The 13264-nt window shown below is 47.0% G+C and overlaps 5 protein-coding genes across 5 annotated transcripts; 2 read left to right on the top strand and 3 right to left on the bottom strand.

The window, feature by feature from the left end:
* Nucleotides 1-63: 63 nt before the first annotated feature.
* APN2 (Class II abasic (AP) endonuclease) lies at nucleotides 64-3469 on the bottom strand. Its single transcript, XM_024466013.1, has 6 exons — nucleotides 3161-3469; nucleotides 3099-3111; nucleotides 2958-3003; nucleotides 2762-2894; nucleotides 389-2704; nucleotides 64-316 (listed from the first exon to the last, which is right to left on the bottom strand). Exons 1-5 carry the CDS (start codon nucleotides 3186-3188, stop codon nucleotides 951-953), a joined length of 1974 nt encoding a protein of 657 aa, XP_024326199.1. The 5' UTR covers nucleotides 3189-3469; the 3' UTR covers nucleotides 64-316; nucleotides 389-950.
* Nucleotides 3470-3486: 17 nt separating this feature from the next.
* On the top strand, nucleotides 3487-4059 carry COX13 (Cytochrome c oxidase subunit 6A; the record flags this gene model as incomplete). Its single annotated transcript, XM_024466012.1, has 3 exons — nucleotides 3487-3661; nucleotides 3725-3749; nucleotides 3888-4059. The coding sequence occupies 3 exons, from the start codon at nucleotides 3487-3489 to the stop codon at nucleotides 4057-4059; spliced, it is 372 nt and encodes a 123-aa protein (XP_024326198.1).
* Nucleotides 4060-4477: 418 nt separating this feature from the next.
* On the bottom strand, nucleotides 4478-6906 carry APC5 (anaphase promoting complex subunit 5; the record flags this gene model as incomplete). Its single annotated transcript, XM_024466011.1, has 3 exons — nucleotides 4478-5948; nucleotides 6007-6100; nucleotides 6147-6906. The coding sequence occupies 3 exons, from the start codon at nucleotides 6904-6906 to the stop codon at nucleotides 4478-4480; spliced, it is 2325 nt and encodes a 774-aa protein (XP_024326197.1).
* Nucleotides 6907-7354: 448 nt separating this feature from the next.
* VC83_02344 (uncharacterized protein) lies at nucleotides 7355-8389 on the bottom strand. Its single transcript, XM_024466010.1, has one exon. The coding sequence runs from the start codon at nucleotides 8203-8205 to the stop codon at nucleotides 7585-7587; it is 621 nt and encodes a 206-aa protein (XP_024326196.1). The 5' UTR covers nucleotides 8206-8389; the 3' UTR covers nucleotides 7355-7584.
* A 1311-nt stretch (nucleotides 8390-9700) lies between these two features.
* Nucleotides 9701-13260, top strand: VC83_02343 (uncharacterized protein). Its single transcript, XM_024466009.1, has 10 exons — nucleotides 9701-9961; nucleotides 10092-10282; nucleotides 10434-10533; nucleotides 10583-10930; nucleotides 10982-11111; nucleotides 11164-11254; nucleotides 11312-11499; nucleotides 11547-11808; nucleotides 11855-11928; nucleotides 11983-13260. The coding sequence occupies exons 2-10, from the start codon at nucleotides 10129-10131 to the stop codon at nucleotides 12502-12504; spliced, it is 1869 nt and encodes a 622-aa protein (XP_024326203.1). The 5' UTR covers nucleotides 9701-9961; nucleotides 10092-10128; the 3' UTR covers nucleotides 12505-13260.
* The last annotated feature ends 4 nt before the right edge of the window (nucleotides 13261-13264 follow it).

Below are 13264 nucleotides of genomic sequence, written 5' to 3'. Positions count from 1 at the left end.
TCTCCAGTATTGCATGGGACAAAATAACTGAACCACGAATGTTCTATTTGAAGCAGAGAAAGCAATCCAGTATTTGTTGTGCTCGTTAATAATGATTGTTGCCGAAACGTGCCAAAGCATAAAATGTCCCCAATGCCAATCCTTGGAATACTTTCGATCCCAGAAGAGCCGTCTCACCCCCAAGTTATCAGGGATCCCAATATGTCCAGGATAAGCTATTGCTCGTTTTTAAACAAATATATGGCATAATAAGGGACGATCTATTTATTGTAGTCACCAGCTGAAAATCCAGCTATGGTTCCATCATTGTAATATTCTATCACAGCACAGTGTTAGCGTGTTGCTTCGTAACATTGATAACCGGGATCTTTTGGTAGGGTCTAAGTACTTGAGTAATTGACAAATCCTTTCTTTGACATCAATTTTGGAGAAACTGGCATAGCTGTTGTGAACTTGATTTTCTCATTTCTGACGCGTTGCAACTTTGGCCTCAGTGAGCTATCCCGAAAAGGAAATTCCAAACTTTCCAGCTTGGGGCCCGTGCGTCATACCGAAAAGGAAACCCCAAACTTCAAGCTTGGGGCCTGTGCGTCATCCCAAAAAGGAAATCTCAAAACTTTCAGCTTGGGGCCCGTGCGTCATCCCGAAATGGAAACCTGAAGCCTTCCAGCTTGGGGTCCATATATTCAGATTCGCGACAGCATTCCTTGTTGTGCCAGATGATCTCCAACCACTTGAGGTCCAAAGTCTCTCATTGCGCCGTGGAATTGCCCGCGTCTTCATATTGTTCCTGACCACTTCTTTAAAACATGTGGACCGTGTACGATTTCTAGACTGGAAGGCCCAAGGTTGAGCCTATAGGTTCGCAAGTTCTAATATGTTCCCATATCTTCGCAGATTGACGAGCGGCCACGGTGCACAGGAAAACACCAGGATGCATACATCTCCTTTCACTTCCCGGAAGCTGTGTGTTCGCTGCTCCATATAAACGTTCCACAACGCCACTGTGTGCCCCTCTCCTTTTCACCCGAAGGACCGAGTGGTCTGGCACATATGTAGAACGACCGTCCGCAATTCATGCCAGGTTTCTTTGTCGACAGCATTCTGCATGGCTGGTTATGTTCGCAGCGAGGTGCTATACGCGTTCCAAGGATCCTGGACCACGACTCTTTGGTTATAATTGGGTCGATAATATCCTCCTCGTTGTCAATATCGACGGGAGTTGACAAATATTTAGCTTCCTTAGGGGCATTGTAGCCTTCACTGGCGTTATGTGAAGAAAGATCCTCTTGGGTGTCCTGATCCGGTCCCAAAGCCAACTCTTTTCTGGGATATGGACTGGGAGAATGGTTACTACCAGTAGAGCTGGAAGGTGGGGTATTGGCGTTGACATTGGGCTGTCCACGTGGAATTTGTGTTTTCGGTGTGAAGAAGCCTTGCAGCGTGCTTTGGGCCATTCCCTGCCGATTCTTACTTGTTAAAGCCTTTGCATTGGCAGGTTTCGTGCGTTTCTGATCTCGTTGCAAGTGCAAAGATTCTGCGGAGCGCTTGCCCTTAGAACTTGTAGAGTTGACTACTTTGCCAGTACCGCAACTCGATGTATCTCCTTCTTTCTCTTTTACAACTCCAGGTTGGGGAGACGTACTAAATGAGTCTCTTAAACCCCTTTCTGCCACTCCACAGCCATCACCTGTTGTTGGGCTTTCAGGCCTGGGTTCGCTACCAACTTTAGCCAAACTTGTGAGGCTTTCTCCTTGGGTAAGAGGGGTAGCAGGCGGCATCTTGATAAACATGTCTCGAATATTACGCCTTCTATCAAATTCCGGTAGGAGTTTTGCGGATGTGGGAAGTAGATCTTTGATAGTCCAGTCACGCTGGCGAAAGCCATCTTGAAACATTCCCACCGCATTCATAACGTCCTTAATATCAGTTTCTCTCCCATCAAGCTGTACCTTATCGCTGATGACAGCATAGACTGGACAGTGATCCGATCCCATAAGCCCTTCTTGAATATTTGACTCGGCGAACCAATCTTTACAGTCCAGACTCGCGCATATATAGTCGATGCGAGATCCAAAGTTGCCTGGCCGTGCATTCTTTTTCTGATCCCAACACGTGAACATGCCTCTCCGCCGATTGTGGAATTTACGGCATATATCTGTTAGAACAGGCCGAGCTCGGCATTCATCTCTTTCGCCATAGACGTTGCCATGCTCAACCAAATGATTAATGAGCCTTCGAGCTGGTGCAGAGAAGAATTCTTCAGCAGTAACTCCTTCCTTTCGCATTCGCTCCTGGGCATTCGCCGTATCAATCTCCTCCCGGATAACATTCAAATCCCCAGCCAGTATCACTCTCTTTCCGGCATTCACTAAATTGCGTATTCTCGCATCGAGGACATTCAAAAAGCCCAGGCGAAAATGATCTCTGGTTTCATCACGGTTGGCTGGGCAATAGGTTCCGATCAAAACAAATGCAGGGAATTCGAGTATCAAGCAACGGCCCTCTGAGTCGAGTGTGGCTGCATCTAACGTACAATCCCCATACTGTGATATCGTTGGATATCCGCCAATTCTCTCATCGTCAGGGAGATCAAAAAAGCTTTGCGAGCTGCCAGGGGGGCAAAGGATGCCAGTAATTCCTTCTTCGGCTCGGATTGGGGAACAGACGCTTGAGCGAGTATAGATGGCGACCCCAGAATACCCTGTGGTGGTGCATAAGCATAAATAACTATGTAAACTTCTGAAAATCGCGCGGTCACCTTTTTTATGTTTGGGGAGACTGAAATATGCATCCCAACCAGGCACAAGAACCATGTCATCTTGAAGGTCCTTTCTCTGGATTTTTGTCTCCTGCATAATAACTATATCTGCCTCGAGGATGTCAAACATTGCCTAGTTAATAGTCACTACGGTTTAATTTCTACTCTGTTCGAGCATCGATACAGTTGAGCTAACCTGGAAGGTTTTCTTTTCTCGCCATGGCTGATATCCGAAGGGGTTCCTGGTGAGTGTGAGTGACCCCCAGCTTAATCGCAGATGTAAATGGTGTAAATCCAAATTCCTTCAATGCATGGCATCAAGCATGAGGATACTGACCTTATTCCATTCACTGTGACGGAATAAGTTACTGCAAGTGTTTGTTTTGAGAGTAAACTTACCGTTCCAAGTCGTTATACGTAACCCCATGGTGAATTATCACCATATGTCAGGCGCACCAGTGAGTTCACTGCATCGTTTCCTTAGACTTATAGGAATCCAGAAGTGAAGTCTCCGAAAACTTTGATGCAGGTTATCGATATATTTAGATCTCTCAACTTGGCTCAGGACTCACTAAAGAGCATCATAAAGCACATGACTGAACATACGTCGGATGCGGCTCAATTGTCTGATGACTAATCGGTTATGACTAGCGTGAAAGTCGGTCCACCTCGTCGTTCTCCGAGACATTGTTCATTGACTTCCAATTGCATGTCATTAAAGCACCATGTTCTCTTCACGCTCCATTGTCCGTGCTGCGGCACCTCTTCGCTCCCAAACAGTGCGACAAGCTATCCAGAAGCGCCTTGCACACGCCGAGGCCAAGCTCCCAGCTGGCGTTCAAGATAACGCTTTCAACCGCGAACGTCAGGCCGTCAAGGACCACGCGGCCGCTACCTCTGGTAAGTTCTGAAAAGTGATGCCGGAAAAGAATGTGAACTTGTACTGATCTTGTTGTAATGCAGATTTGTGGCGTAAACTTTCTATCTAGTAGGTCGGCCTAAATCCACTCGCTGAGGATCGGAATCCAGAGTGACCACAGATCATGGATATCCATGAGAGAACAGGATAGGCGGAAGATGGTCGAGAGGGGGACGTATAAAATAATGGAGAGCTGACCATGCACAGTGCTGTGATCCCTTGCCTGATCATTTCCGGTGTCAACGCTTACAACCTCTGGAACGAGCATTGGGAGCACTGGGCACACAGAGAGCCACTAGAGGAACGCCCTGAGTACCCATACCAGAACGTCCGCTCCAAGAACTACTTCTGGGGAAATGGAGACAAGACTCTTTTGTAAGAAGCCACTGCAATATCCGACTTCCAAGCTGGACCGCCACATAATCCTTTTTGGGAAGAACAGTTACTAACCGGTTTTATAGCTGGAATGACGCGGTTAACTACCATAAGCCCGCGGAATAAGCTCGACTCTTTTTTTGTTTTTTTGAAAGAGCTGAAATGGAAAAGTGACCATATCATGTGGCGATGGCTCTGGAAATAATTGCGGACAGAGAACCTGTTCATTATCTTGCAGTCTACATAAACAAATGAGCCGAGAACAGCGTCTTATATTCTATCAACTTGAACCGTTATACTGTACGTGATATTATGAGGGAAAGCGCATATTTGTAGTAATTGCTGTTTTAATTATCTTTCGGCCTTTGATCTGGTCCCAGAGCTGTCATGACCAACTCTTTCTTTTATCTCTAACTTGTAATTTATGCCACCAAGTCAGTATACAGCCCCCTCACATTCACCACAGCCTCAACTTCTCCGAGAGCGCTCAGAATCAACGCTTTCTTCGCAATACACACGCTCATCCTTCTCTTATCTCCTAGCTTATACCATTCCCCAAAACAGCGTTCGATGCCCTCCAGGGCCAATGTTAACATATCCTTTCGTTGCAAGCTCTGGGAAGTGGCCTGTCCGGCTTGCCCCATGTAGGCGTCCACTTGGAAACCCCACAGCTCTGCAGATAATGCGGCATTCTCACACTCTAGTGCACGTGGAATAACGGTGGCGAGAATCCCAGATGCGGCAGAGAACTCATACAACGAGGTGAGAACAGAAGCAATGATTCCTATGGCCTCCCATAAAGGTGGAAGTAGGTGAGCTCGCCAAGCCACGCTTGCTGCACGAACCGCAACTGAGAAGCCTTTCTGTGGACGGCCACATTTGTTGAATAGGAAAGCCTTCATGTTGAGAAGCTTGAGGCGGAATAGTATATCTTCACCCTCGCGTTTGAAACTCGATGCTATCTCTTCGACACGACAAAGGGCATTGCCGTAATCGCCGCGCTGAATCATTAACTCAATATGAAGAATATTAAGCTCAAATGAAATGTCCGCGTCGCCACCTCGGCATTGGAGGAGCTGCGATAAGAGTTGGTCTGCACTATCGAGGTTTCCACCGTGCAAATCTTGCTGTACTTGCAGAATTCCACGAAATATGAGCCAGTATTGGCTTGCTTTCAGTGATCGTAGAGGGTTTGGATCTAGCTGCTCTAGTTTTGCATGGGCTTCGGCATATTGGCCATTCTGACCAAGAAGGTAGGCAGAACGACAAGAAATTTTGAGAATATCATCGAATGGGGCGAGGCGGGAGTAACTATGCAGGAAGCATTCGCAATATGACCACGCAAGGTATGTGTTGCCGAGGCGGCTCCACAGAGATGACTGTAACAACATCTGCACCCCCACGTTGCTCATCATGTTCTTATTTATAGTGAGCTGTGAACTCCTCAGTATATTTTCAAATGCGCCTGAGACGCTTTCTCCGGCAGAAAGCCCCATCTTGGCTTCACTGAGGAGAGATGAGCCCCACAAGCTCCACATACCCGACTCTTTGGCCTTAACACGAAGAAATGTAAGGCCCTCTCTTTCTATCCCCAACATATTGGTCTTGTCCGCGGAGTTTATAACCGTTGGATGTGCTTTGCCGAAGTGATACAACCAGCTCAAGCTAAAGTTTAAACAGCCCATATCTTTATTCTCTCTTGCTGTGGACACTGTCTCTTGCATTGCGGCCGCTGCTTCTTGATAGCATCCAAAATCAGCTTGAAGCACAGCAAGATTTAGCAATGCATACTGATAGAACAGCCTATCTCTGTTCTGCATAGTATAGTCGAAGAATCTATGCAGGTTGTCAAAAGACGTGGGATAATCCCCCGCTCGCCAGGAATCAAGAAACCTAATGCACGTTAGAAGAGATCTTGCAGTTCTAGTCAACATCATAGATATAACCATACTTGACATAATGTGATAAGCTTGGTATCATGACATCGCCGCCAAGGATCTCCTCAAATTGTTGTTGTAGAGTCTCTGGGACTCGGTTGCCAAATTCTTCTACCATTAGCTGTGCATATGTGGCCGTAGAAGTGACACTTACTCTGCATCTGCTCGATCTGAAACTCAAGCAGTTTCTCAACGTCATTCGTGCTAACTAACCCGTCCGGCGATCGGCCATGATGCATAAAGACGTTGGGATAGGCCACATTGACTAATGTTTGCAACGTATCCTGGTCCCACTCTTTGTCCGCCTCTTCCAACATTGCATCGAAGCTCCAGATTCCCGCGTTTGGGTTCCTCCTGCTCCAAGTACTTAAGGTAACCTGACGATATACAATGAAGCTTGTCCACAGGTTCAACGTATCTTGAAACTTCAGCCTGGTGAATTCTAATTGCGCCCTTCGCACAAAAGCCCCAAACGGACTCGCCCTCGACAGTAAGATCATGGCTTGACTAGGGGGAGGGATTCCAATATCCGTGTCCATTTGGGTATCCTCGCGGGTTTTGATGAGCAGGTGTGACCTCCGCTCAAAAAAAACATGCAGCGCATGGAGCGAGTTGATATCCCACAACTTCATCAAGAATATATCCCATAATGTTCGGCCTGGAAGGCCAGACGCGGACGGATAGGCGCTGAGAAGTCTCTCAAAGTCCTCGATTGAAATGATAAAATTGGCACGATCCTCCCGTGTCTCGTTGTTTGAGAAATGATCACGAGGCTTTGGAAGACTTGGAGACAGTAAATTAGAGACAATAAACGACAGTATGGGAACTGTGGATGGTATCGGAACCGCCGAATCCGTATACAATTCGATCAGGCATAAAAGCCCGATACTGGCAGGAGTCAAGTATCTTGCCATCACGAAGGCTTCATGGGTAGTTTGTGAAGGGATGCAGCATGACTTGGCGTGCTGTCTCCAATGGACTGTGTTACGGTTAATTGTGGCCGTAGATCTCCGGATTCAAACCCATTGTTCCGTTTGAACGATCACCAAGGTGTTTCTCTGGAGGCGTGTTTGGATTGGACCTTGATCCCAAATAGTCGCGTTACCTGTTTGCATCGAAAGGAAATAATTCACGTGGTCACGTGGTCACGTGGTATAGGCCTGGGTCTTTGTTGGAGATTTGGGGGAGGACCGTGGGATTCCGGGTTTTTAGCCTGGCTTGGCAAGAATCCCCAACTGATCCCACGGGCTCCCATACGCCACGGTTGGCGCAGGCCAGCTGGGCTGATACCCGACTATAACACAGTTGAGGCATGGAGGGTTTCGGCAGTGCTCCCAGAATTCCTATAAATATAGCTACGTAGGCCCATTAGATAGGGTAGTAATTCAATTGATCAATATACTCTATATACTGTAGTCTACTGTTGAGTTTTTCTATCCGTTGTGCCGAAATCCGAAGTCCCGACGACCGAAGACGCCATACAATTCGTGTACGGTTCCCGTATTCGGGTACTTCCTGCAACAGTCTTCCTGGGTGATCATAGATGCTCGATATCAGATATCACCCGCTCTTATTATTGTACAACGGCTAAGCTACAAAGGTTTACTGCCATTCCATCTGATATTCGCGCCATGTTTGCTCTTCAATTGGCCTTCCTCTAATCCCCCATCTTCAATAGAACCGCCCATAGTGGCATTGTTTGTTGCCCATATGCTCTCAATAGAAATATCAAACTTTCCTGGCACTCGGTCTATTAAACCAATGCCAATAGTTCTCACCTTTTGGCGCATTAGTTCTGTTTGTGGTTCCATTACGGTTCCATGGTTGGTGCGAACGAAATCATTCCACTTAATGAGAATAGTTTCCCATTCTCCCGGTTTTCGAGCATAGACCCTGTGCTGGTGTATATCGCTCGGTACAATTGATTCTGTTTGTAGGTTGACAAAGTACTTCCGCCCATCAGACTTTATACGCATCGCCAAGTATGTGTATGGGTCGATGTCCCAGAGGCTTTTTCCGAAGATCGTTGGTGGTCTGTCTCGAGTCCTCCAAGCAGCATAGCCGGTGCGTTGAATTTGAGGTTTGTTTGCTGGAAGATCAATTGATATGTTGCCGTGGAACCTTGCATACCCTCGAGAGTTATTTGTTGACTTGGAACTCGAGGAGACGTCCGGCGGGTTCCAATCGAGATTGGCCTTGGTGAATCCACCCATATCAGCGTCGGATATAACTTTACATGCGGTGATTTCTTCTGGGCTATCGAAAGCCTTCAAAACGTAAGGAGCCGTGGGAAGCCTAACAGCTTCGCCCTTTAATGCTGCCAAGGCGAAAAAGATCAGCAAATCGTCATTGATGAGAAGGTATAGTAGTGTCAGGGACGGCCTTTCCTACCTAGCCTTGAGTATCTCTGCAGTTCATCGATGCTTCGGCCAATAAAGCCTCGGTTTAAACTTCCGGTGACCCTCATTCTGACCTCTGGGAGAAGCTGTATCTCACTTCTTTCGGTCTCGATACCAGACCTCGTCCGTCCCCAGTGACTGTGGCAGTGTAAAACAAATTAATTGAAGAAAAACGCCGCTCGTATAGTATTACAAGTAACGGCATTCCATATACATTTTAGATAAAGCTTGTGGCCACCCGAACAAGACGAAAGCAATGTCTCTTGTTACTACTGGTGCCATGTAGATAAGTTGATCGTCCATCTATATTTTGAGGCTCAACATCGTCGGATAAATTATGGCCCCTCGGCACGCTTTTTGGTCCGTGCCCCCATGGTAACCCACCGAACTCCCAAGGATCCAACGTCACGAAGCCAATAAGAAAACTTGTAAGTTTATGAGATGCTGAGCAGCATTTGTTGAATTAGGAACGTATCCAGACTTTCATTTTCTTCTTTCAAGCTTCCGAATCTTTGTGGCAGCTTCTAATATTTCCTAAATTATCACCACGCCGGCACGATGACATCCTGGCTCAATCCCCGCAGCCTCAACGTTTAAAGGGATTAAAGGGCAGTTACAACTAACAGGTGTAAGATAGTTTCAAGAGCTCGCCCTTGAAATTTTGTTTTTCGTTGGTCTATAAGTTCATTGGAAAGGTCTATTTTCATGTTTTGTTTTACATACAATGTTCTTATTTTTGCCTTCAAGGCGGAGTTGGATGGATGACTCGGTACATGTTCGAGTCTAGAGCAATCATCTAACGATGGTCACTGTCACTTGCGCTGCCGTGTTCTGATACACGTACAAGATCGTCCATTATATCCTTTCAATGCAATTGTCTCCGTGTAATAATATTTTCTTTTGTGACGTGAAGCTATATTTATTCAGCCTGGAGCCAGGCTTGTGCTTTCCACGGTCTCACTACAGCTCACTACAAATGGCACGGCGTTGTCCAACAAATTGCATCATCACGATCAGATTTCCCTGTATAATTCGGGCTTAATTTAATCCACGCAGCTCTCCAAGCAACGGTCGACTCCCAGTCGCGGTCACGAGAGGAAACGCGGCTACCACATGACCCCCCTCCATCGCGCTTAAGCCCTCGTGGTCAGGAACCCCCGGCGCAAAATTAAGCCGACTTGCAAGCAGGTACACATCCCCATTCAGCTTTTGAGTGCTCTCGCTGGCCCAATATTCTTAAATGCGTATAGCGTCAATTTCTCTAGCGCGGTTCAGGATCAAATAAATCACCCTCCTCCAAACCCCTTCCTTCCAACCTTCTTCATTCTGTTTACGCGTATTTTCTTCGGTCCACACTCACTTCGTTCTACTTTCCTTATTTCCCAAGACTCTCAATTTCTTTTCCTACGTTCCTTACTCCCAAAGACTTCCAATTTCCTCTCTCCCAACCTTCCTTATTTCCCACAGACTCTCGTTTCCCTTTCTTTCTTTCCATTTGTCATATACACTCTTTTCATCTGTCTTTACACACAGATTCTTCAATTCTCCAGCTCTTCAATCTCGACAAAAGGCAAGTGGTAATGTTTGGCACAGATGACAAGGGACTTTGTTGTACCTTGCATCGAAACATGCAGCCTTCTCATGTGCCACCAGAATTCCCATTTCCACGGTTTTACAATGCGCTAACATAGCCCATCCAGCTCTCATCGCAGTCCAATTCTGCCTCCAGTCATTACAATGTCCAATAAATCCAAGATCAGCGCGGCTGAAAAAGAGATCTGCTTCGGCTTTATTCAGAGCCATCTGAGTGCCGAATCATCCAAGAGCACCCGTTCCATCGACAGCGACTCTGAGCCCGCTACCAGGGATGACGCCCCTTTCAAGGGCCAAGGTACGTTTTTTTATGTCTATTTCCCAACATCTTTTTTTAACCCTTCTTTTCAATGATCATTTCATTTCGGCTTCATAGTGTGTCTGGCTTCCCTATTTTAAACATCACTGGTAAGGGTAAGAGTCGAATCTTGTTAACAGTTCTACCGCAGATGACTCCGTCGTTGTTAAAAAGGAGCAGTCTACGGGAAGCGATACTGACAGCGTCCATACCCCAGAGCGTGGCATGTCAAATGGCGTCAGTGGAATCGAGTATGGATCTCTTGGCATTTTGATTTAATTTCTGCTGACAATCTTCAAGCACACGTTCATCGTTCATCCGTCTTGGCAAGGAAATACAGGCCCAGGATCCTTTCAGTGCCTGTATTCCTTCTGATGAGAATGGAGGGTCTCCTACTAGCCGCGGTATGCGCCGTCGTGCTGCTCGGGAGAATGTGAAGCAGCTCAGGTCTTGCCGCTCAACTCCATCCACGAATGATAAGATCATGAAGAACTGGCGTGTCGCCGAACCTACTTCTGATAATTGTTCCCCAACAAGTGCCAAGCGCAGCCATGCCAGCCCACAAGCGTGCATCCCGGAGGCTGTTGTTATCGACAAGAACAACTGTCAACTATATTATTCACCAGACAGCTGCCTCTTCGTTGCCAAGTAAGTCTCATCTAAACCGATTCAAACAACTTTTTAACATGACCGTACTAGTTTGAACAGCCAACATGACGAGGTTGAGCTTGAGGCTGCAGTCACCGAGGTATTCCGTAAATACGGCACCGTTTACGTCAAGATCACCCGCGACAAGAAAAATATGCCAATGGGCTTCGTTCAGTTTACCGTGAGGTTTTTTCATGTTTTAAAAATTGGGCCTCTGCTAACACCAACTCAAGAATAGCTCTGATGCTACCCTTGCCAGAGAGAAGGCCAAAGGCACTGTTATTTTCGGCCGCGGGTGTCGCATTGAGTGGTCCAATGCGAACCGTATGTATACCCTACTCAATCTTCAGCTACACTTCTTAAAATAGTAACATATTGTAGGTAACTACCACCTGACACGCCATGATGGTATCGAAGTTACCGAAGATATGGCTCGTGCAATTCTTGAGGAGTTTGGTGAACTTGAGCGTGTTCACTTTCCGTCTGAAACGGAGATTGTCATTTTCAACCTCGGCCGCGGTCCTCTGGTCACGTTCGTCAACTACCAGAGTGGTCGAGAGGCACTGAATGTAAGTTACGCCAAATGTATTTGTCAATCTTTACTCACAGATTGCAGGAGCTGCGCGACTCTGATGAATGGAACTTCCAAGCCAAGATCAGTGAGCGTAACTCGTCTCCCTTTCAATCTGGAAAGTCGGCAGTTTCACGTAGCTGCTTCACTGCTAAAACCTACCTCGAAAATTACGACGTCGACAGACGCTCTATTTTCGTTGCCAATCTCCCAGCAAATACTACGGAGTCTCAGATTCATGACCTCTTTGACAACATAGGTCACATTGTCAACATCACCATTAATCGTCGCCCATCCGTTCGTGAGGGTAGGTTTAAAACATCCATTCCCAAACTCGCACTGACTTTATTTAGGGTGTGACGTTAATGTTTTTGCATACGTGGAGTTCGCTAATCCTGGTTCCGTCCAGGATGCTATTGAGGTTATGGTAATATTTGGTACCCCCCCCGTCATTCGGCACTGGGAGTCTAACATGGTTCAGAATATGTATTCGTACGGTGGCAGTCGCCTCAAAGTCGACCAAAAGAAGCCACAGGATATGGTCGCATCTGCTCGTCGGAAGCCTCTTGCTCAACGCATCACACATGATAGCAACGGTAGCACGGCGGTAACTCCATCATACTACGGGTCACCATATCCATACATGGGATACCCGCCAACCCCTTACACTGGCAGCACCTATCCTGGATATGCTCATTATCCCTACCATATGGCACCCTACTGCTACTCTAGCAGCCCAGGCTATGCCGCAACCCCAGTCTCCAACAACGGCAACGGTCACGGTCATGCCACTACTGGCCCGCCTCCGGTATTTGCCATTCCAACTCCGTATGGACAGGTTGATTACTACGGCCAAAACCAGGTGCTTCCGTACGCTGTTCAATACGGCCCGCAGGCTCATATCTTCCAACACACAGCGACTGGCGACGGCACAGATGCTAATGTTTTCAACACTCCTTCTGGTAGTGGCGAAGCTACCGATTCGTACCAAAGTGTGCAATGAGCGCGCCGCATCTTGTGTCCTGGGCATTCTACGTTGATGTGATGGATCCCGCTCATTCAGCTGATTATTTCATTCCCAACCGACAAACATTCTCGCTCTACCGTTCTATCAACTGGCTTTTTATCATGCTTTCCCCGCGTCAGTGCTGATGGGTATGTCTGCTTCAATTTTTCCAGCTCAACGCAATTCGCTTTGTTGATATCTTATGCGACTCGTGGGCCTTCGGGCAGGTTCGGTCAGGATGTCCTGTACCAAGCGTCCTGTCTCAACGCTCCGAGCTACTTCAGCTCTTGGGATGGGGTTTCCGTGCCAGCCCGTGGCAGTTTGTCGAGAAAATATATCAGATGGCATTTCAAATTTCAACAAGCTCGTTATTGTGGAAACACTTTGTTTTCAAGGTTTATCATGCTGGTGGCATGATCTTAATGGTAATATTGGCCTGCTCCGCTGGTTTCTGCATAATCATGGCAAATCCGACATAGGATAGGGTCCAGTCGAAACACCCAAAGAAAGCAATTGCTTGCGGCTATTCTAGTTAAACTGCTCGGGCTAGTTCCTGTACATAGTAGTTTACAATAATAAACAGCTTTCTTGCGAATTTCCGGGCTGGAGATCCTCTCTAGCTGTCCTCTGCACGGCTAGAGACGGCATAGCGTTGGTGCGGCACGTGGTATGGCAGCTAAAAGTCACTAACTCGATTAGAAGAGCATCCAGGAGCGAAAGCTAAAATGGCGATACCGGACTGGTGTGTAAATTTCTA

This window comes from Pseudogymnoascus destructans, assembly GCF_001641265.1.
Source record: "Pseudogymnoascus destructans isolate 20631-21 unplaced genomic scaffold scaffold_5, whole genome shotgun sequence".
NCBI lineage: Eukaryota > Fungi > Ascomycota > Leotiomycetes > Thelebolales > Thelebolaceae > Pseudogymnoascus > Pseudogymnoascus destructans.
This window is presented reverse-complemented; position numbering and strand designations above follow the sequence as displayed.